The sequence below is a fragment of the Macaca mulatta genome, chromosome 2 (assembly GCF_049350105.2).
Source record: "Macaca mulatta isolate MMU2019108-1 chromosome 2, T2T-MMU8v2.0, whole genome shotgun sequence".
Classification (NCBI taxonomy): Eukaryota; Metazoa; Chordata; class Mammalia; order Primates; family Cercopithecidae; genus Macaca; species Macaca mulatta.
The window spans coordinates 87253599-87275536 of NC_133407.1; the positions used below are offsets into that span (position 1 = coordinate 87253599).

The 21938-nt window shown below is 34.8% G+C and overlaps 1 protein-coding gene across 6 annotated transcripts in view; it reads left to right on the forward strand.

The window, feature by feature from the left end:
* Nucleotides 1–21938, forward strand: part of NAALADL2 (N-acetylated alpha-linked acidic dipeptidase like 2) — a 1473645-nt gene that overhangs the window by 950359 nt on the left and 501348 nt on the right. For all 6 annotated transcript variants that reach the window (XM_028843862.2, XM_077994177.1, XM_028843863.2 and 3 more), the window contains one exon: nucleotides 13103–13253. In XM_028843862.2, the coding sequence (XP_028699695.2) occupies nucleotides 13103–13253 (151 nt within the window). The remainder of the gene's footprint in view (nucleotides 1–13102; nucleotides 13254–21938) is intronic.

The window sequence follows — 21938 nt, forward strand, 5'->3', positions numbered from 1 at the left end:
TGCCATTATGATAAACCCACATGGAAACAAGCTGTGCACCGTAAGATCAGTTGTGCTGATTTTTTTCTCTTTCAGCTTTTCACACCTATTTCTGTTCTGTGTCTTGTTTGCTCAATATCTCTCTAATGTTGTTCATCACATTGGGAATACTTGAGAGCTGTACATCTAAGTATCTGTTTTCATCATTTCTGTGCATTCAGACGTTAAACTGGGTGTGTTCTCTTCCTAGCATCCTGTCTTAATACAGTATCAAAGCAATGGAAAGGAGGTGGGGGATTGAGGGTGCGGAGGGACTTGTGGTAGATGCCTAAGTCACCTGGGATACAGTCCATTGAAATAATACTCGGAACTCTAAACCGTTAGATGCCTGTGATGAGAAATGTAGCATGTGGGTTTAACAGTGAATGTCTTGTTCAAAAGGTAAGTTAGAGTCAGAATGGACTTTTGTTGTCTTATCTCTTTAAATAATATCTAGCATTTGAATGACAATATACATGTGGGTAACTTATTTATTCATCCCAGATGGAATAGGGATGCCTTTCTGGACTAGGGAAGTGGAATCTCTAACTTTGACCTCTGATGGGTTTGTACTGTTAAAAGATTTTATCAATTTCTGCCTGACAGGATTGCAAAGGCAACTGGTAATCTATAAACTATACGGACAAGTGATATGCACTCTGACCCTTCTTTGCCAACATAAAACTTTCTAATTAGTGAAATTCTTTCTGTTCTTAATTGAATTCTGTACTTGAACTAGGCATCCGATTTGCTCCCTGATAAAAGAAGCTGGCAATAATTCGTGGGCATATATATGAATCCTTGAGCATGCCTAGGAGTGAAAATATCCCTTAGCTGTTTGTGTCTGCCCGCATCCTATATAATTATACAATTAAATACGTTAATTTCAAGAGGGGTTGAGAAATTACATCTCTGTGAAGTAGATCACTTCTTTTTTAATGAAGAAAAATGAATAATAAAGTAACAAAGTTATTTCCCTGATTTTTAAGGAAAATTTAATAAACCATTTATCTTATTTTTTTTCTTTCTTTGAGACGGCCCAGTCTGGAGTGGAATGGCACAATCTCAACTCACAGTAACCTCCGCCTCCCGGGTTCAAGTGATTCTCCTACCTCAGCCTCCTGAGTAGCTGGGATTACAGGCTCACACCACCATGTCCAGCTAATTTTTGTATTTTTAGTAGAGACAAGGTTTTACCATGTTGGCCAGGCAGGTCTCAAACTCCTGACCTCAGGTAATCCACCTGCCTTGGCCTACCAAAGTCCTGGGATCACAGGCATGAGCCACTACACCTAGCCCATTATCCTATCTTTAAAAGACAAGCAATAAATTATAAAAGTGTAAAAAGAAAATAATGTGGTTTAAAAAAAATTACAGAAGAACTGGAAGACCTTAGGACTCATGGTTCTTCCAATCTAACAAACAATGAAAAACTAAGCCTGGTAATATATGAATGACAACAGAAGAGCAGCTTAAAGTTATATGAATATTGACTTTAGAAAATAAACTCATGCAATTTTGTTATTTTTATATCAAGAAACTTTTTTTTTAGGATAACTGTTTTTTTCAGCTTCCCTGACACACTTCTCCCCAACTTAGACAAATGCAAAGAAATCACATACCCTCAATTCTCAATCTTGTTTCCCCCTTCCTCTTCTTTATCATAACCACCAACATAAATACATTGATTAATAATAAAATAAGGAGGAAAAAATAACTTGCATGTTATGTAGCTTCTGAAAATCTAAAGGTAACATATTACCTCCTTTGGATCTGCTAGTCAGTTTGTGTGTTTGGCAGGGCAAATGTCATCCATTTTTATGAATGAACTTCAGAGCTTTCCAGTGTCATGCCCTGCGTGTCTCTCCTAATGGCTGGTTCAGGACAAGACCCTTATTTTTAGTCCAGTGTTTTTTCATCTGCTAATGTTGCTGGCAGGCCAAACAAAAGAAAAACAATTAGACAAACTCACAACATACTACTAGTAGCTTATAATATCGTATGGAACTTGCAAACAGTGTAAGATTTGAAGTTTTTATGATAAAATTTCAAAAGTGATTTGACATATGCCTTTAATGATAATATTCATTTGATTTTTTTCCTCATACATTCCTTTTATACCCACCAGCCTTGAAGAAGAATTATCTATAAACATTTATTTAAAGCAAATACTGCCAAAAGCTGACTTTATTGTTTTCTTTATCTTCATAGGATGATTCATAATGCTATAAATTGCAAAGACATTGAACATCAAATATACATTTAGTCACCATTTTTTTCTTTTATATATAAGAAAATTGGAAGCTCAGTTTAGTATTTCAGTTATAAAGACAATTTTGAAGGCAGTAAAAATAGAAGTATTACATGTTGATTCTTATACACATTGACAAATCAGAAAATTATGTATGTCACTAAACCTAACCAATAGCTAATTTCTGGTATTTTATTACCTTTAGAGATATTTTATTCTTATTAGTTATTCTCTATGAGTTTCTCTCCCATTTATTATGTCTTTATTATATATACTCTTAGTTAAGAATATTGGTAGCTTAATAAAAAATTTAAATATAGTAAATTTTCACAGACTAAATGATGAAGAACTCTATACTTTTTATTTGGTCTTGCTTATTCAATGAAAAAAAATCTATAATCCCAGAGGTTCATGGATGTCACTATATGGGGTCATTTTTTATCTCCTCACCCCCATCTCTTCCTCTCTGTCTCATACAATTACATACATAAGCACTAAAAATAAATAGTAAGTTGGTAAATCAGAAACTTACTGTCTTTATGACTTAATTTCTAACATATAGTGCTAATATTATTTTCTGTTCCTTTTGAATATAATTTGTTTGGTTCAAAAGCAGCAGCAAGTCTACAGATGAAAAAAAAGTGCATGCAGTTGATAATATTAACAATATATTTACTAATAAGGTTTGTATGTTTTCACCCCAATATTGGCTGTGAGGAGTGGAATCATGTTAGGAAACTTATTAAAGATGAATGCTCTTTATTCTTTTCAGTTCATAAACCACCTTAACAGGGGAAAGACCCTGTGCCACTGTGTTTTCAGTTCCTTGGATACTTCTTTCTGAAAATAAAAGAAATTAGGAAAATACTTTCTGGTCCCCACTCTGGAATAATATACTCAATCTAGAACATGGATTTTTTTTTTTTTAAGATTGGACTTCTTCCACGCCACAACCATTGCAAAAATTGCCAAATATCATTATATGAATTTTAAAAAGAAATCTATAAAGTTGCATTGTTATTTTTCATTATTTGGAAGCAATGTGACTTATTGGGGGAAAAGTACAGGAAAATACCATATGAAGATACATTTCTGTCCATTCATTTCCAGTCTGAAATCTATTATCTATGTGGTCTTGATCTTGTGATCCTTACATCATGGTTGCTTCATTTGTAAAATAAGAATAATTTCACAGTGTTATTATGAGGCCACAATGGAAAATTAGTTTAAGGTGGAATCAGTATATCTTATGAAACAGGAAATGCTCCCTTCCTTCCTCCCTTACCCCCACTCTTTCCTCCCTTCTTCCCTCCCTCCCTTTGTCCCTTCCTCCCTCCCTCCCTCTCTCCCTCCCTCCCTCCCTCCCTCCCTCCCTCCCTTCCTTCCTTCCTTCCTTCCTTCCTTCCTTCCTTCCTTCCTTCCTTCCTTCCTTCCTCCTTCCTGAATTATGATGAAAGCTGAAGATTATATTCAGAACTCTGCAGCAGCCCTAACTTTCTAAATAACTTCAAGTTTCTTTTTTTCCTTTACAAAAGCAGGAGGTCATTGCTTCTTATTAATCTTGCTAGAATTATTTAAATAAATTTAGATACATCAAGTAAAGCAATTTGAAATCCCAATTAAAGGTGTTCAGTGAATTCGAAGAAGAATGATGTGATTATGCCTTGGATATACTCAGTCTGATTACAGTGAATTTTCCTTAATCATAATAGTCTTTTTTTTTTTAACTAACAAAGGAAAATGAGTATATTTCTGAAATATAATGGAATCTTACAAGCGTTTTTAGTGACATTCTTACAACACAATACATAAGTAAAGGGCCAGATGGCAAATCTATTAATAGAAAAACAATCTGTAAAAGAAAGGATAACATAATATTTGAGCTTCAGAAGTAAAAATATCTGCTTTAGAAGTGATTATATATTATGTGTCCAATATTTTTATTTTTCACATATGCCAGACCTATTTAATTTGAATAAATAAGAATGTACTATGAGATATCAGGTTCATGTTTTTTAAGTTTATTTTTATGTTATTATATTTATGAAATTTTAATCTAAAATGTCCCAATCTATTGTTTCTATACACATTAATCCCCATGACAGGGCTTTGCAAAAATCCAGGTCTTTTTTTTTTTTTTTTTAACAATGTAAATAAACAGACGTATAACTCTCACAGTATTGATTTCAGTGTCTTCTTAGAAAGCAGGTCACAGTAAGAAGCATCTGATGTGCTTTATAAATTCACCCTTTAGCCAGTCTATTTGTAAAGGATGGATGTATAATTAAAAGGAAAGACATAACTTTAGTGAAAAGATTACCAGACTTGAATTCGGAAAACTCAAGTTTGATTCCTGCCATTACCACTTATTAGCTCTGACCCTGGGCCATTTCCTTAACCTTCATGAAGCACAATTTCAGTGACTGGATAAAGAGAACTATAATAGCTTATATCAAATGATCTAAGTAAAAATCAACAAATAAGAGATAGTGCCTGGCACATAGGCGATACACAGTTAAGTACTTGATAATTCGACCTAAAGTTGACTCAAAGACCTAGATTGTAACCACAATAATGTTTCCAAATCTTTGTATAGTTTGGCAGATATTTGCCTTATGTGGGTTTATTAGTTTCTAGGGCTGCTATAGCAAAATACCATAGACTGGGCGACTTAAACTACGAAAAAATTATTTCCTCACAGTTTGGAGTCAAGTCCAAGATCAAAGGCTGATAGGTTTGGTTTCTCCTAAGGTCTTTCTCCTAGGCTCAGTGTGTCCTCGTATGGCCTTTTGATTCTGTGCCAACGCATCTCTGTTGTCTCTTCTTTTGCTTCTGAGTACCTGAGTCATATTGCGTTGGGGCCCACCCATTCGACCTCATTTAACCTTAATTACTTCTGTAAAGGTCCTATTTCCAAATACAGTCATGTTCCGAAATATACTAGAGGTTAGGACTTCAACATATGCATTTTGAGGGAACACAATTCAGTCCGTAACAGTGAGACTTAAATGTTTCCGTAAAACTAAGGTCTTGTTTTTTTTTACGTATTCACTCTTCTTATCTACACGAAGATTCAGAAAGCTTTTCTAGCAATAGAGGCCAGGTGAACATTCCTCATGCTGGACCAATGTTTTGAAGAAGCTAAATGATAGGAGAAAAAAAATACAAGCTTTTTCCTTTGGTTCTTGATATCCAGGTGGTAGTTCAGGATGCCATATATTCTGACCAGCAAAAGTAAAAAGATCAAGATAACATTTTAGTGGCTCAAAAGGATGAGTAGACAATTTAGGAGCATCTGTGAATGGATGAAATCCTACCAGTGGAATTCAACTACTATTCCCTTGCTAGACACTGTGAATAAGTAGACTGCCCAAATGACAATAGCAGCATCCTCCTTCTGGACGAGAAAATATGTTTTGGTTAAAAGCAACAATAGAGGTTAATAAGAAGAGAAGTTGGGTAGTAGGAATCAGAAAAGTGGGTCGGGCACGGTGGCTCACACCTGTAATCCCAGCACTTTTGGAGGCCGAGGCAAGCGGATCATGAGGTCAGGAGATCAAGACCATCCTGGCTAACATGGTAAAACCACGTGTCTACTAAAAATAAAAAATTAGCCGGGAGTGGTGGCGCACCTGTAGTTCCAGCTGCTTGGAAGGCTGAGGCAGGAGAATTGTTTGAACCCGGGAGGCGGAGGCTGCAGTAAGCCAAGATTGTGCCACTGCACTCCAGCCTGTGCAACAGAGCGAGACTTTGTCTCAAAAATATATATATATATAAAAAGAAAAGTGAAAAGTGTCCTTTCTCTCTTACTTTCCTGGCATTAATTTTCCTTGAATAACAAAATGTTACTGCCATGTCCTGCCCATATATTGCTAGTACTGTTTATTTCAGAGCTGATTATTTGGCAATTCATAGGACCTATAGGTTTATATACTATACATCAAAAGAATGTGTTAGTATGGTGCCCTGCAAGAAATATGGAATCAGCCACCTTGCAGTTGGCCAAAAATATTTTATTTATAAAAATATGTCTGCAAGATAAAATTACGCATTCAAACTTCATTGGGCTAGTCTCCGCCACTTTCTTCATCTCTACTCTTAGATAACAAAACAAAACAAAAATCAAAATAAAATAAACCTATTTTTAATTATATATTTTTACAGAAGGATAAAGAGAGAGCATAGCACATTTAATTAAATGTATTGTGTATCAAATTTCAAGAACAAGCTGGCTTAATACTTACCTTCACATTCTAACTATATATATATATGAAAGAGAGAGAGAGGCTATACATACTGTGAAATAGTTTTGAAAAGTAAAATTAGCATTTTCTAGTATAATATGTATATATAGTTCTAACTATATATGTAATTATATATATATCTAACTATATATCTAACTATATATATCTAACTATATATTATATATAGTTAGATCAGATGCCACAACAAAATATGTTGTATAAGTTTTCTTGCCAGTAGGTGTTAGCAGTCAAGCAAAATAGCATTCATGTAATACACTTGTACCATATACATTATTTTTTTCATTCATTCGTTACTGGATACATATCATAATTTATTCATCAACTCGACAACAATAGAAATATTATTTTGTGCTAGGCACTCTATGAGGCATTGGGTAGAAAACATGAAGCTATAAAGTTTCTGCTTCAAGCCAGTCACAATCTAGTGCTACTGAAGTTACCTACCAAATCCTTTCTACTTGCTGGGGAGAAAAACAAAATACACTTTCACTTGGTGCACTGTGGGCATACAAATACTTCCAATGATGCATTCTTTGTTATTGTTGGTGATGGAGCTATAATGTAGCTTGATGGGAGTTGACTGACCTTGTGTATAGAAACTGAAAAGTGTCACAGGATGACTATGGACTATTTCTCAGTTGCTAGTCTAGCACCCTATATCAGGTGCCTATGTTGCTCATGTTGGGATGTTAGCACCTATGAAAACCTGGACAAGGATTACATTGAGTTAAGCACTTAGTGTTTCTTTGAGCTAAATAAGAGAGGGTGGAGGCATATGTAAAGGAGGTTTGTTTAATGATACCTATATTCATTGAAAATGTAATTTGAAATATATATGTATATTTTTAAGGAAAAATAATTAACTATGGAAGGATTAGTAATTATCAGTAATGGACATTTTGAATAAAAATGTTAATAAATTTATGTAATATTTAACTTCTCTCCTGGGAATAAAATACTTTTTGAAGAACTTTTAGGGTAGAAATATTCGCACTATAAACAGAATGTTGAAAGCTGTGTAAACAGTGTTCATTTAACCCTATATGATTATGCAATTGTCATATACATGCAGCAGCATATTTTAGGCTATAAATACTGTGAAATAGTTTTGAAAAATAAAATTAGCATTTTCTAGTATAATATTAAGTTAGAGCTGAAAAGGAAGAAAGGAATAGTTTATTTACTCAGAAGAATTTTAATGTGTAGATTCTAAATATTTCAGTTTTCTTTATATTGTGGCTAAAAGAAGTTAAATGCAAAATTAAAATATTCATACTATATATTCTCATAAACCACATCATAACACTATTTTAAGGTTTTTTTAACAATAGAAATTTTGGTGAGTTTGGGGGAGAATATATTCCTCACCAATAGTTTAAAAGTAGATTTCATATATGGCCCTATATTTTAAAATGCAGTTAGTGTGTCTTTATAAACATTTAACAAAATCATTGGGTTAGACGACATGGTTTTGCATTTAGAGCAGAAAGGATCTTTGGGAACAATATAATTCAATCTTTGCATTCTGTGGATGATGAAACCAAGGCATAGAAAATTTATATAAGTTGTCACATAGCTATTTAGTGTCAAGGTTGGAACCAAATTTCTGAATTGTTTTCCATAATGATTTATTACCTCTCTTGGTTATGATTGATATATTTTCAAGTAACAGAAGCCTTGTCAAAGAAAGGGAGGAAAATCTTACCCAGTTCAAGTAAAAGGAGTACAGTGGAACCTGGAGTCTGTGCACAGTATTCCCTCTTTCACCCACCCTCATCTACATTTTCTCTGACTGTCTGCTCCTTTTTTGTACACAGTTTCCGTCAAAAGGCTCATAGTTTCTAAACCCTGAGCAAGGTGGTTACGTGGTTGAGCATGGCAAAGGACCCCCCAGCCTATCACATATAGATATTTGAGAGAGAGAAGTCAGGGATAGTTGAAGTTCAACGTCAGGAAATCTTGGCCTAAGACTTGACCCCATTTTTCAGGAATTAGACCTCCATGTAGTCATCATTCTATATCTTAAGCTATCTCAAACCATAAGAGGTAGTGAGCAGGACTAAATACTTTTGCGTGTGCCAAGGGACAATCTTCCACCAGCTGAAGCAGATATCCCAGAGACAGTAGGCTTCACCCCTTTTATGCAGGCTTGTCTTTGAATGTATTTTTAAAAATACAATCCTTCCAGAGTAGCATATTTTTTCTAAACATTTTAGACAACCCCAACCTCAGTATGTTCAAAATGTAGTTAACAATGCAGAGGAACACTTCTCATTTGGTTTGGTTTAGGCATTGTCTTTTTTTTTTTTTTTTTTTTTTTGCCAACTTCACTGGAAATCCAAAAACAGATAATTTCTGAAATTAAGTGTCTTTATTTCTAAATGAAGAGCTCTAAGATGGCCAGTGACAGATGGTGCCAGGGACCAAATTTGACAACATTGAACAGGTGTTTCTACCTCAGGTCAAACCATTGCAGGCAGACAATGGAAGAGGGAGCTAAATCACATATTGGGCTCTATTCCTTCAGGGCTGTGGGTGAGTAATCAACTCTAGCCAAAAATAGTGTATGATTATACCCTGTTGCTTCATTACAGGCCATCAGCTATAGACAAATTCATGTTCTATATTGATTATAAAAGGGGTCAAAACATATTACCAAATATACTCAGAAGAGACACAACTGGCCATTCTAGCATATTCTTTTTGACTTAGATCTAAAACACTAGGTTTCATGAACATTAAACAGTCAAATAGTTATTGTACTTACCTTTACAGAAGGAATTTTTGAGGTAATTTTGACTATCCCACTAAAGGAGGATTAGCACATTAACAACAACAACAACAACAACAACAAAAAGACAAAGAAAATGTGGATTCCCACATCCCTTTCTTCTGCTTGTGGAAGCATCACTCATAGAACCACTTTTGCAATGATCCTGAACCTGGCCTCACAATCCCTCCCTAGACAGCTGTTCTTTCCCAGTTAATTGGAGGTAGCACTCAAGAAGGGAATTTTTGGCCATCCCGCTGGTAAACTGAACTTCCTTAGATGTTCACAGACCTTGTCCTACTTCTCTCCATATCCCAATTCCAATGTTTTACTTTCAAAAAAGTGACAACCAATATGTTGTTGTAGATGGATAAGTGGCCAGAAATCTTAAAAATAGTTTTTCACAAGCAAGTAATTCTCAAAAAAATATGCAAATAGCCAGAATCATACAGAAATAGGTTTAACTTAACTAGTAATTAAAGCATGTGTTTTTGGCAAATTATTTTTGGGTACCTTGGTAAATATTGCTTAAAAAGAAATAATTGTTGGTGAGAGTGAAGGGAAGCAAAACCATATATAGCTAGTAAGACTATAACTTATTAGCTCCTCTAAAGGGAAAATAGCTTATCAAAAATCATAAAAATGAATGATTTGACCTGGGAATTCCACCTGTGGAAATTTATTTCATGAAAATAGATATTTTTGCAGAGATTTTGCTACAAGCATGTTTATTGCATATAATATTGAAAAATTAGAAATTAAAGAGTTTAAAATTATTGTAATTAACAAATTAACAATTAACAATTGTTATATGACCAACAGTCAGGGATTGGTTAAATAATATTTATGCCTGTCTATATAGTAGTATTTATATTATATATATGTATATTTAACAGTATATGGTGATTTAAATTATATAAAATTGTATTTATCAACATAGACAAATGTTTATTATATACTGATAAGCAAATGAAAAGAGATTGCAAAGAAGCATTTATGATGTGGTTTTACTTTGTTAGTGTACGTATGTATGTTCATAAACCCAAGTAAAAGGGTCTAGACACCCCAACAAGTTACCATTAACTATTTCTTGACAGGTAAAATAATGGGACTTTTTTTTTCCTTTGCCTACATGTTTTTCTCTGTAATGATCACGAATTGCTTTAGTAATAAAAGGTAATTTTTTAATATTTAGAAACTTGCTGTCCAGGGAAGTTTTTTTTTATTTGTTTCCCTCAAAAAACTTTTATTAATTTTTATTTATTTAAAAAGTTATACAGAATACTGAAAGAAGATATAAAAATGAACAAGTACTATTCCCATCTACAGAATGCCACTCTTAACATTTTGCAGTAGGTACATTCATTTATTTACAGATTTTTTTCTTGTTTATTGAGGGATATTTTACATACAGTAAAATCTACCATTTTAAGGTGAGTGTGTGTATGATATATGATGAATGTGACAACCACTACAATCAAGATACAGAATATTTCCATCACCCTCAAAATTGCCTCCTCACCTTTGTAATTAAACCACTCTCCCCAACCGCTCTCTAACAATCACTGATCTGATTTCTGTTCTTAGGGTTTCAACTTTTCAAGAATGTCATGAACATGGAATTATACAGGAAGCAGCTTTCTTAATCTGGCTTCTTTCATTTAGCATGATGCTTTTGAGATTCATCCATGTTTCCCTTTTAATTGCTGAGTTATAGTCTATTATATTTTATATATTATTCTATAGTAAGCAAACATTCAAAATCATTCAATTGATTATTCTTTTCAAGAATAGCTATTTCTGCATGTAAACATTAAACTCCCCCTCCCCCACATGGGTGGGGGTGAGGATTTGAAGAGTACATCTTAAATGTCATTCACACATTCTTTGCTCCTTTTCCGTTTCTCATTCCCCATTTTTCCTTAATATCTTCCCTCCTTTCTACTAAAACACTGAGAGGAAAATAATAACAAAAGTCTGATATGAGTGGTTGTTATAGAAGACAACTGAGTCATTTCTGTTTTACTTAGGTTCTCAATGTTAGTTTACTTAATCATAAAAGCAATGTATGCTGTTCATTACACCAAAAATTGGAAGAAGATTTTTAAAGGACTAGAAAAAAAATGGCATTATTGTGGCATACTTAAATTCTATATCTGTTTCTATTTTTGGCACATTGTTTTAAAATCATGCTATATATGCAATTATGTTTTATTTTTCCTAATAGGAGGGCTTCCCAAATATTTTCTCGGGGCTCTCCTTTCTTTAAGAATTGCTGGGCAGGACACAGTGGCTCACACCTGTAATCCCAGCCCTTTGGGAGGCTGAGGCGGGAGTATCATTTGGGGTCAGGAATTTGAGACCAGCCTGGCCAACATGGTGAAAGCCCGTATCTACTAACAATACAAAAATTAGCCATGCATGGTAGTGCACGCCTGTAATCCCAGCTACTTGGGAGTCTGAGGCAGGAGAATAACTTCAACTTGGGAGGTGGAGGTTGTGGTGAGTCAAGATTGCACCATTGCAATCCAGCGTGGGCGGCAGAGCGAGACTGTGTTTCAAAAAATAAAAATAAAAATAGTTGTTGTGCCTAGCCTGCATCTGTCTCATTCACTCTCTCATTTAGCAATACTCTTGAAAACCTGCTAAGTGCAAGGTGTACAATGATAGAGAAGATAAGCACAATCCCTGTCCTCAGCGAGTGGGTGCTGCCTTGCTTACTCCACTGCAAAAGTCAATAAGCAACATAAGCAGTAACTGGGGAGTGAAGTATGGGTGTTAACTAAAGTCACACAATGAGCAGTGACTGCCTGTATTGAATATGACCTTTAGTCATATTCTCTTTATTATCTCTATGTTCTCTAATTACTTTTCCTCTCTCAGGAAAAACTAATAGAATTAGCAAATCATGATTATTGCTTTCGTATCAGGTAGATCATACTAACATGACTAAAATGAATAAGATCTTTACAAAAAAAAATCAATTTAAAGAGTTAAAATAAAAAGAAACTCGGTATATTGTCAAGTTCGTCCGTTCCATCATACTTATCTATTGTGTACTTACCACAGAACAGAGAAGAATCTTTACATTAAATATGTCTCAAATGACACGGTCTATTTTCAAAACATTTAATGACAGGGGCAGGACAAGGGCTGATCTTTCATAAGGAGACCCCCATAAGGTTACATGTAAATTTTTCAGTTGCTATATCTGGGAGATCTGGCTGGTACCTCCAGGCAGAGACCAAGATGACTAGTATACCGGGAGCTGTCAGGAGGTTCACGACAGTGGCTATTTTCTAAACAGTGTGACAGTATTTCAACATTTTAATGACTGGTGTGACAGGCTCAACACTGGAAAAAAAAATATGTTACAGTACTTCAGGTGATTTCTGCTTTAGGGAAAGGCATAATGGTCATGACAACTCTTCTTTTAAAAGAAGAACCTTGTGTGTGGTAGATCCTCTATTAATCCAAAAAAGTAGAAAGTTAAAATCCACTTAGTAAAGAATCAGACAGTGAGGAATTCCATGAATAGACAATTGAAATAAAATATAGACATTATAGCAATGCTGGTAGAGATAGAGAAAAACAGGAGAAATAGAAAAGAGGGGGGGAAAAGGCCAGTAGAAAAATCTTCTGGGCTTGATAGAAATCTGAAATATCTGCTTATTTTAAAAGAAAAAAAACAAAAACAGGAAAAAGAGTCATCTTATCATAGCCACATTGGCAAAATGGCACAATATGAACTTTTACTGTGCATGATAATATTTTTAATAGCTTGCTTCCCTCTTTTAGCTTTCCTTATTGGAAAAGGCTGGATTTGGAGGTGTTCTTCTATATATTGATCCTTGTGATTTGCCAAAGACTGTGAATCCTAGCCATGATACCTTCATGGTGTCACTGAATCCGGGAGGAGACCCTTCTACGCCTGGTTACCCAAGTGTTGGTAAGTTTGTTGTTCATCATTATTATACTTGTAAGTTAGCATTACAAGTTTGCAATTTATAAGTAAATGCTACCTATCGGGAATAGTGATGTCAAATAATTCTTATCATCCCATCTTATTTTTTAAAAAAGCAATTTATTTTTCATATTCTCAAAATTATAGACTATCAATTTGTTGGTATAAATTGGATTTATACTATAATGTATTTTTATCTCAACAAATTACAGTATGAACAGATAGAAATGTATTTTATGTTTTATTGTGGATTGACTGATAAGACAAATTAACACCAGGAGTGGTAGGCACTCCAGGTAAGCCAATGGCGTGTACAAATACCCAGGAGCATGAAATGTCTGCTGCTTTGGTGCAGCTGTAATAACTTTCAGTCCTGGGTCTAGAGGTACCCATGATCAAGTTAGGTGAGTAAAGTAGTAAGAAAAGATGCTAGAGAAGAATGGATTTAATATGCTTTTCTGGCTGTCTTAAGAGAAGGGATCTCATTGTTTTGGCCATCACTGGAAGTATAGAGATGGCTACTTTGCAGCAAATATCTTTCTTTTTGCTAGATAGCTGTGTTCATGCTAGTAGGGATCATGTGGAAGAGAGAAAACAACTGTGATTTTGGCAGATGCTCACCGTATCATTGAATTTCTGTCCAATGTGTCATTGACGAATATTCTGTTCATTCAACTTGGCTGAGGAAAAAGCTCTTTGAATCTTCTTCCAGGGTGATACTGACCCATTAACCATGACCCTTCAGTCAATAATTAAACTGATCCAAAAAGTATGTAATTATTAATGTGTTCTGCCAATATTTTTCCCCCAAAAAGATCACAAAAGAATTTACTAGTTCTCTTACTCAAATCCAGCTGCCTATTCTCTCATTGTTAACTTTACCAATTAATTAGCACCTTTTTCCAAGAAGGAAGCAAATTGAATCACATATGAGAATTATAACCTATGAATTTTGTTGCATCTACTGATTATTGATTTTTCTTCTATATGCTACAAAAGTATTCCTTTAATAATCCATGTAAAATTACTCCGAGATCTCACTGATCTGTACTTTGTGCAGTCCCATGTCTTAGCATTACAATTTTAAATTAGAATTAGTAGGCATCTATCTACAATTTCTAGACATCACCCAAAACACCAGTCAGCTCTCTCATTTGCAAATACACTCACTGTTCTGCATTGTAATTGCTCAGCTTCAGGAAGCTGCGTTTGGCAGTTAACTCACTGTGGCAAGTCAATGGGCTGCAGTGCTACCAGAGAGAGGCTCTGTATGAGTGCTCTATCTTAAGCTGATAAGTTGTTCAGTTGGCACCATTACTCAGCATTTTCTTGCCCCCGGTCATTTCATAAATGCAGAATTCAGTCATGGGTAGCAAGTGTTCAGAGTTGTAAGAAGTTTCAACATGCTTTTTTTCTACTTTTTATTCTAAAATAATCTAAACTTCCTAAAATGGTTGCAAGTTTAGTATGTATAGAATCTCTGAAATGGTTTTATTCTGCCATCACCTTAACAAATAGCGTCTGGCTTCTTTTTATCCATGCTAATGTTCTTATCAAACAGCAGCACCCTTACTTTCTTCTCGTAAACATACTTTTTCATTCTTTACATGACAAGGTTGCAATTTTCCAATTTTTTCTGTTCTACTTCTCTTTTAATTAAAAATTCCATTTAAAAACATTTTTCACTTCTTTCATTTTACTGTAAACAGTCAAAAGCAGCCACATAGCACGTTGAACACTTTGCTGCTTAGATATATTCTTCTGCCAGATAACTTAGTTTATTGTTTTTAAATTCTACCTTCCATAAAGCCCTAGGTCATGGACACAATTCAGTCAAATCCGTTGTCACTTTGTAACAACGATGTCCTTTATTTACTTCAGTTTCCAGTACATTGTTCCTCATTTCTGCCTGAGACTTTATCAGAATGGCCGTTACTGTCCATCTTTCTATTAACATTCTGGTCATGACCATTTAAGTAATATCTAGGAAGATACAGGCTTCCCTACAGCTCTTGTCTTTTTTTTAAAGACCTCACCAGAATTGCTGTTAATAATCCTAGATTTGCTTACAACGATTTAGGCTTTTTCTGGCCTGTTCCTTTTAAGTTCTTCCAGCCTCTACCCATTATCCATTTCCAAAGCTGCTTCCATGTTTCTAGGAATTTGTTATAGCAAAAACCACACTTCTGGTTTCAATTTTCTTAGTCCATTCTGTGTTGCTATCATGGAGTACCTGAAACTGAGTAATTTTTTAAAAGCAGATATTTGTTTCTTACAGTTCAGGAGGCTGGTCCGTCCAAGGTCAAGGGGCTCACATCTGGCAAGGGCTTTAATCAGTTCATCCGGTGGTGGAAGGCAGAATGGTGAGAGAGTGAGCATCCATGAGAGCAAGAAAGGGCCAAACTCATTTTATAGCATGCCCCTCAAAATAACGAGCCTACTCTCATGATAACAACATTAATACATGCGTGAGAACACTTTATGATCCAATCGCCTCTAAAAGCTCGCACCTTTCAACATGGTTGAACATGTGTTTCATGTGTTTCCAACACATGACCTGTGGGGTCCACATCCAAATCATAGGAAATGGTTATTAGAGGGACTAATCTAAAACTAACTTTTTTCAATTTAAGAACTTTGTTTTATTCACCAATTTAAGGGTGATAAGCTGTAAAGAAGTAATTTAGAACAACCCAAAATACAAGGAGGTAGTTTTTAACTTTGTTTGTTTGGTTTTTAATATAAACAAAGTAAACACAGTCATTTAATGAACATTCCATATGCCTCATCCAGCTTTATTGACTGTCTACCTTTCTATCATTTTTGTTTTTTATCTGTACATTCCCTCACATCCCCACAACATCAGTATTTTTCAAGGTAAAATTTACATAAATTAAAATCCAGCACGCATACATGTAGGAGAAATTCAATGATGGGTAACTCGGGGTTGTTAGAACTTAGCTCTTATATAATATCTTAAGAAAATATAAAGATATTTAGAATAAATATATAGAGAAGTAACAAGACAAAGGAAAAGAGATTTAGCCTTTCAGGGGTAGCGAACTATAGGAAGAAAAATATATGGGTGGAAATTAATAAAGATAAAAGTTTTGTTTGAGTAAGGTTTGTTACGTAGTTCCTTTTCCTCTGCCCCTCTGGGTTAATAAGAGTCTCCATTAAAAGTCTAACCCTGACTTTTTGTAAATTGCAGGGGAGGCAGAGAGGGTTTTGTAAGGCACTGGGAGCATCTTCTGTTTCTCAGTTATCTTCAGCTCAAAGTAATCTTTATGCTAAAGTGACATATTTGCAGGTGGCATATTCTGACCCCCTATGACTGGTTTCACCAACTTGCTATAAGTATTTCAACTACACTAAACTATGATCCAAACAAATCTGATTTCCTAGGACCATATATTTCTGGAATTCTAAGAGACTTCATTGTTTATATAGCAAATATCAATTCTCAATTTAGAAGCACAAGAATCCTGCATTTTAGCCAAAGACTCAGGTAAATGGAGCATACAAACTGATATTTACATATCTAGTCATAATTATAATCCCAGGGATAGGTTGCAGTTGGAGTTGTATTTGGCCTAAAATCATAAATCAGCTACATGGGGTAAGACCCAAAACAAACAGAAAATCAGAAAGATACGAGGTAAGCATAAAAAATAAGAAAGTAAGAAATATGTATCTTTAAGGAGTATTCCATTTGGTCTATGTTGAAACATGGAAAAGAAAACCCTTTCCGAATTTCTAAGTGGTAAGATTGTCTGAAATCTGAAGAACTGAAAATAGTGTTAGGAATAACAAATCCTTTCTTCCATATACTTTCTTTAATAATTCATCTTCTGAATTCTGTATTGGCTACAGTGTTGATTTTAACTTTACTAACACCTCCAGGTAACTGGTAATCTGTTTACTACCAGTTAATTGTTTGTCTTGACTTAGACTTTAATTTCATTATATACCACTTTCAGAAATCCATCCTGATTTAAAGCTTAGTATCTATGTCCCTCTCTCTGGTTTTCTGCTACAATCTTTTTTTTTTTTTTTTTTTCCTTTTTATTTGTTTAAATTCCGGAGAGAAAAGTCTTTTCAGTGGTTCTATTCTACTGAAATGTATCAAATGAAACAGTTTATTTAATATTCCCAGCGTTACAATTCAGTGGATCTCTGTGTTGTTTATCTACTGTCTGTTCAACATCACCCCTGCCAAACAAAACTATTCAAAGAATAAAGAGTATCACTGTAATTTGTGACAAGTCATCACCAGGTGTTCCTGGTCCAGTTACCTGGACAAATATCGAAAGACTGACTTGAGTTGGCACTAAATCAACTGAGACAATGTTGAACCATTTCCTGACTAGAATGGCAGAAAATATAAGTATGTGCCTAGTTGTCAAAGCAAAGTGTTAGATATTCACAGCATGAAATGCCTTGTCACTTGGTTGGGGAAAATAGTGTCTGAATTCTTACTATTTCACTGTAAGTGCCTGGTGGTTCTCGTACGTGCTGTGCAGGCTTCAGATTTACATGTAATATTATTCAACTTGATTCTTAGAACCACTTGTGGAGTGGCTCATTGTTAAGCAGCAAAATTTTTCTGAAAGTTTATTCATAACGTGTTGAAGAGATTGTTTAAATTCAAACTGCTCCTTTAGAAAGTCTAAATTTTGTTTTGAAAAATAATTTGGGTGACATAAGTTCTCTTGCCTCCCCAGAGGGAAATTTACAATTGATTGTTTGAATGTCTAGGATTATAGTCTACAGAGAACATTTTTGAGTGGTTATTGTTCATAAAAAAATCAGTGTGCCATATACTAAATTCATCATTTAGAATGTTTTTTACTTATTATTGTATTGGGAGCACTCTACTTTAAATTAAACATGTACTCAATGAATAGAGACAATCAGTTTGTTTTGTTTAAGAACTAAAGTTTCCACAAAAATCTATGATGAATTCTGAGAATGATAAAATCACTGCAAAAAAAAAAAAAAAAAAGATTTACCAATATTTCTCTCGTAATGAATATAGAAGCTATTGAAACAACAATATGATTAGTTTAAAAATTGTGTAGCACTTTTTATTTTTTACCTTGTGTGGCTGCTTCAACAAGACAGCAGTAGCTGGCTTCATTTTGCAGATGCCTTTGGTCTCAGCTACTTGGGAGGCTGAGGTGGGAGGATCACTTGAGCCTTGAAGGTTGAACTGTAGTGAGTCATGATCACATTACTTCACCCCAGCCTTGGTTACAGACCTAGACTCTTTCTTAAGAAAAAAATGAAATCATATCAAGTATCTCATCAGACCACAATGGAATAAAACTAGAAATCAGTAACAACAGGAATTTTGGAAGCTATAAAAATACATGGAAATTAACAACATGCTCTTCAATGACCATCAGGTTAAGGAGGGAAAAAATATTAAAACAAATGAAAATTGAAACACAACATACCAAAATCTATGAGATTCAGCAAAAGCAGTGCTAAGAGGAAATTTCATAGCAAAAACACCTATATCAAAAAAAATACAAAGATTTCAAGTAAGCAATCTAATGATCCATCTCAATGAACTGAAAAAGCAAGAACAAGACAAATCTATACTTAATAGAATGAAATAAATAATAAATATCAGAGTAGATCTAAAGGAACTAGAGTTGAAAAAAATACAAAACAACAATAAACAGAAAGTTGGCTTTTTGAAAAGATAAACAAAATAGATAAACCACTAATTAGAACAACAAAGAAAAATGAGAGAAGACCCAAATAAACAACATCAGAAATGAAAAAAGACATTACAACTGAAACCACATAAATACAAAAGATCAGGGGGGCTATTAGGAACAACTATACACTAACAATCTGGAATCCCGAGAGAAAATGGATAAATTTTGGTCACATACAATCTACAAAGATTGAATCAGGAAGAAATAGAAAACCTTGACATACCAATAACAAGTAATAAAATTGAATCAGTAATAAAAAGTCTTCCAACAACAACAAAAAAACCTGGGGTGGGATGGCTTCACTGCTGAATTCTACTAACCTTTCACAGAAGAATTAACACCAGTTCTCCTCAAACTAGTCCAAAAAATTGAAGAGGAAGAAATTTTCCGTATCTCATTCATCATGCCAGCCTTACCTTTATACCAAAACCAGGCAAGAATGCAACAAGAACAAAATTACAGATCGATATCCCTGGTGAACATAGACACAAAAAATCCTCAACCAAATACTAGCAAACCAAATTCAACAGTACATCAGAAAGATGATACAACATATGCAAATCAATAAACATTGATAGAATGAAAGACAAAAACATGACTGCCTCAATGGATACAGAAAGCATTTGGTAAATTCAACACTCATGATAAAAATTCTGAACAAACTCGGTTAAAAAGGAACATACCTCAATATAATAAAGACTGTATGTGACAAATCCATACTTAATACCACATGAAATGGGGAAAAGCTAACAGCCTTTCTTGTAAGAACTGGAAAAAGACATGGACGTCCACTTTCACCACTCCTATTCAACATAGTACCGGAAGTCCTAGCCAGAGCAGTCAGGCAAAAGAAAGAAATAAAAAGACATCCAAATTGGAAACAAGAAGTCAAATTGTCCCTCTTCACAGATGACATGTTCTTATAGCTAATAAAACTCAAAAATCTTAGATCTGATAAATTCAGTAGAGTTGCAGGATACAAAATCAACATACAAAATCAGTAGCCTTTCTATAAACAAGTAACAAACGAGCTGAGGTAATATCAAAAAGGCAATCCCATTTATGATAGCTTCGAAAAATACCTAAGAATAAATTTAACCAAGGAAATTAAAGACCTCAACAAAGAAAACTACAAAATACTGATGAAAGAAACTGAAGAGAACACAAACAAATAGAAAGACATCTCGTGCTCTGGACCAGAATAATTAGTATTCTTAAAATGACCAAACTGCCCTAATCAATCTACAGATTCAATGCAATTCCTATAAATGTCATTTTTTAAATAGAATTAGAAAAAACAGTTATAACATTTGAAGAGAACCAAAAAAGAGCCCAAATAGCCAACGCAATCCTGAACAAAAAGAAGAAACCTGGAGACATTACAGTACCTGATTTCAAAGTCTATTACAAGCGTATAGTAAACAAAACAATATGGTATTGTTATAAAAACAGACACACTGCAGTTCAACCTTGAAGGCATGAGTGATCCTCCCACCTCAGCCTCCCAAGTACCTGAGACCAAAGGGATTTGCCACCTTGGCTGGCTAATATTTTTATTATTTGTAGAGACAAGGTCTCACTATGTTGCCCAGACTAGTCTCAAACTCCTGGACTCTAGCAATGCTCCCACTTGGCCTCCCCAAATGCTGAGATTGTAGGTGTGAGTCACCATACGTGGCTATAATTTTGATTTTTCTCAATTTGTTGAGACTTGTTTTGTGCCTTAACATTTAGTCTGTAATGGAAAATTTTCAAAATGCTGATGAGAAAAATGTGTTTTCTGTAGCTGTTGGATGAAATGTTCTGTCAATGTCTGTTAGGTCCACTTGTTTTAAAGAGCAGTTTAAATTCAATGTTTGTTCATTTTCTGTCTAGATTATCTGTTTGCTGAGAGTGAGGTGTTGAAGTCCCCAACTATTATTGTACTGGGGTCTATTTCTCCCTTTAGATCTAATGATACATGCTTTATGTAGCTGGGCATTCTGGTATTGGGTGCATGTATGTTTACAATTGTTACATTTTCTTGACCCCTTTATCAATATGTAATAATATATCCCTTTACTTTCATTCTATATATGTCTTTACCCCAGGCAGTGGGCATGGTGTGGACAATGGCAGTAGCAGTGGCAGGATAAACCTCTCTTTGTGTTGGTACTGGTGGTAGCTGCAATGGACCAGTCCTCTGGTCTGCAGATGTGTACAGGTAGATGTCAGCTGTGGTGGTGGCGGCAAGTTGGGTGAATCTGATCTCAGATCACCAAGAGGAGTTCTGACCAATCTCTCTTCATCCCTCCAGTGCCCACCACACCTCTACCCACAGCCTCTGGTATCTATCATTCTACTCTCTATCTCCATGATATAAACTATTTTTTAGCTTCCACATATGAGTAAGAACATGCATCTTTGTATTTCTATGCCTAGTTTAGTTCACATAACATACTGACCTCCAGTTCCACCCATCAAAGGTGAATGGGGCAGCAGCAGCTGTGTTGCAGCCCTATTTCTGGTGAAGGTGGGGCTTCTTTTAGTAATAGTAGCTACAGGTAGGTGGCTAGGGAGCATGTGCTTCGGCCCCAGGTGGTGGCTGTAAGCAAGATAGCTTATCTTCAAGGTGCTTGGATAAATAAAATGTGGTATATATGCACAATGGAATACTATTCAGCCATCAAAGAAATGAAATCATGTCATTTTGTAGCAACATGGGTTATTTATCCTTTCATTTTACATAAAATGCAGCATACTATAAATTTGCATTCATACTTTGTTGGAGGTTTTTTTTTCCCCCCACTTGAAAGTTATTCTATAAATCACTCCATATCAGTTCTTAGAGAATGACAATGATCACATTCTCCAGAAGCAGGTACTGAGAGAGAGTTTGGTTTGCAAGGGTTTTATTAGTGATCAACACCTGTGGAAAACAGGGAGCACAAGCAGGATTGGA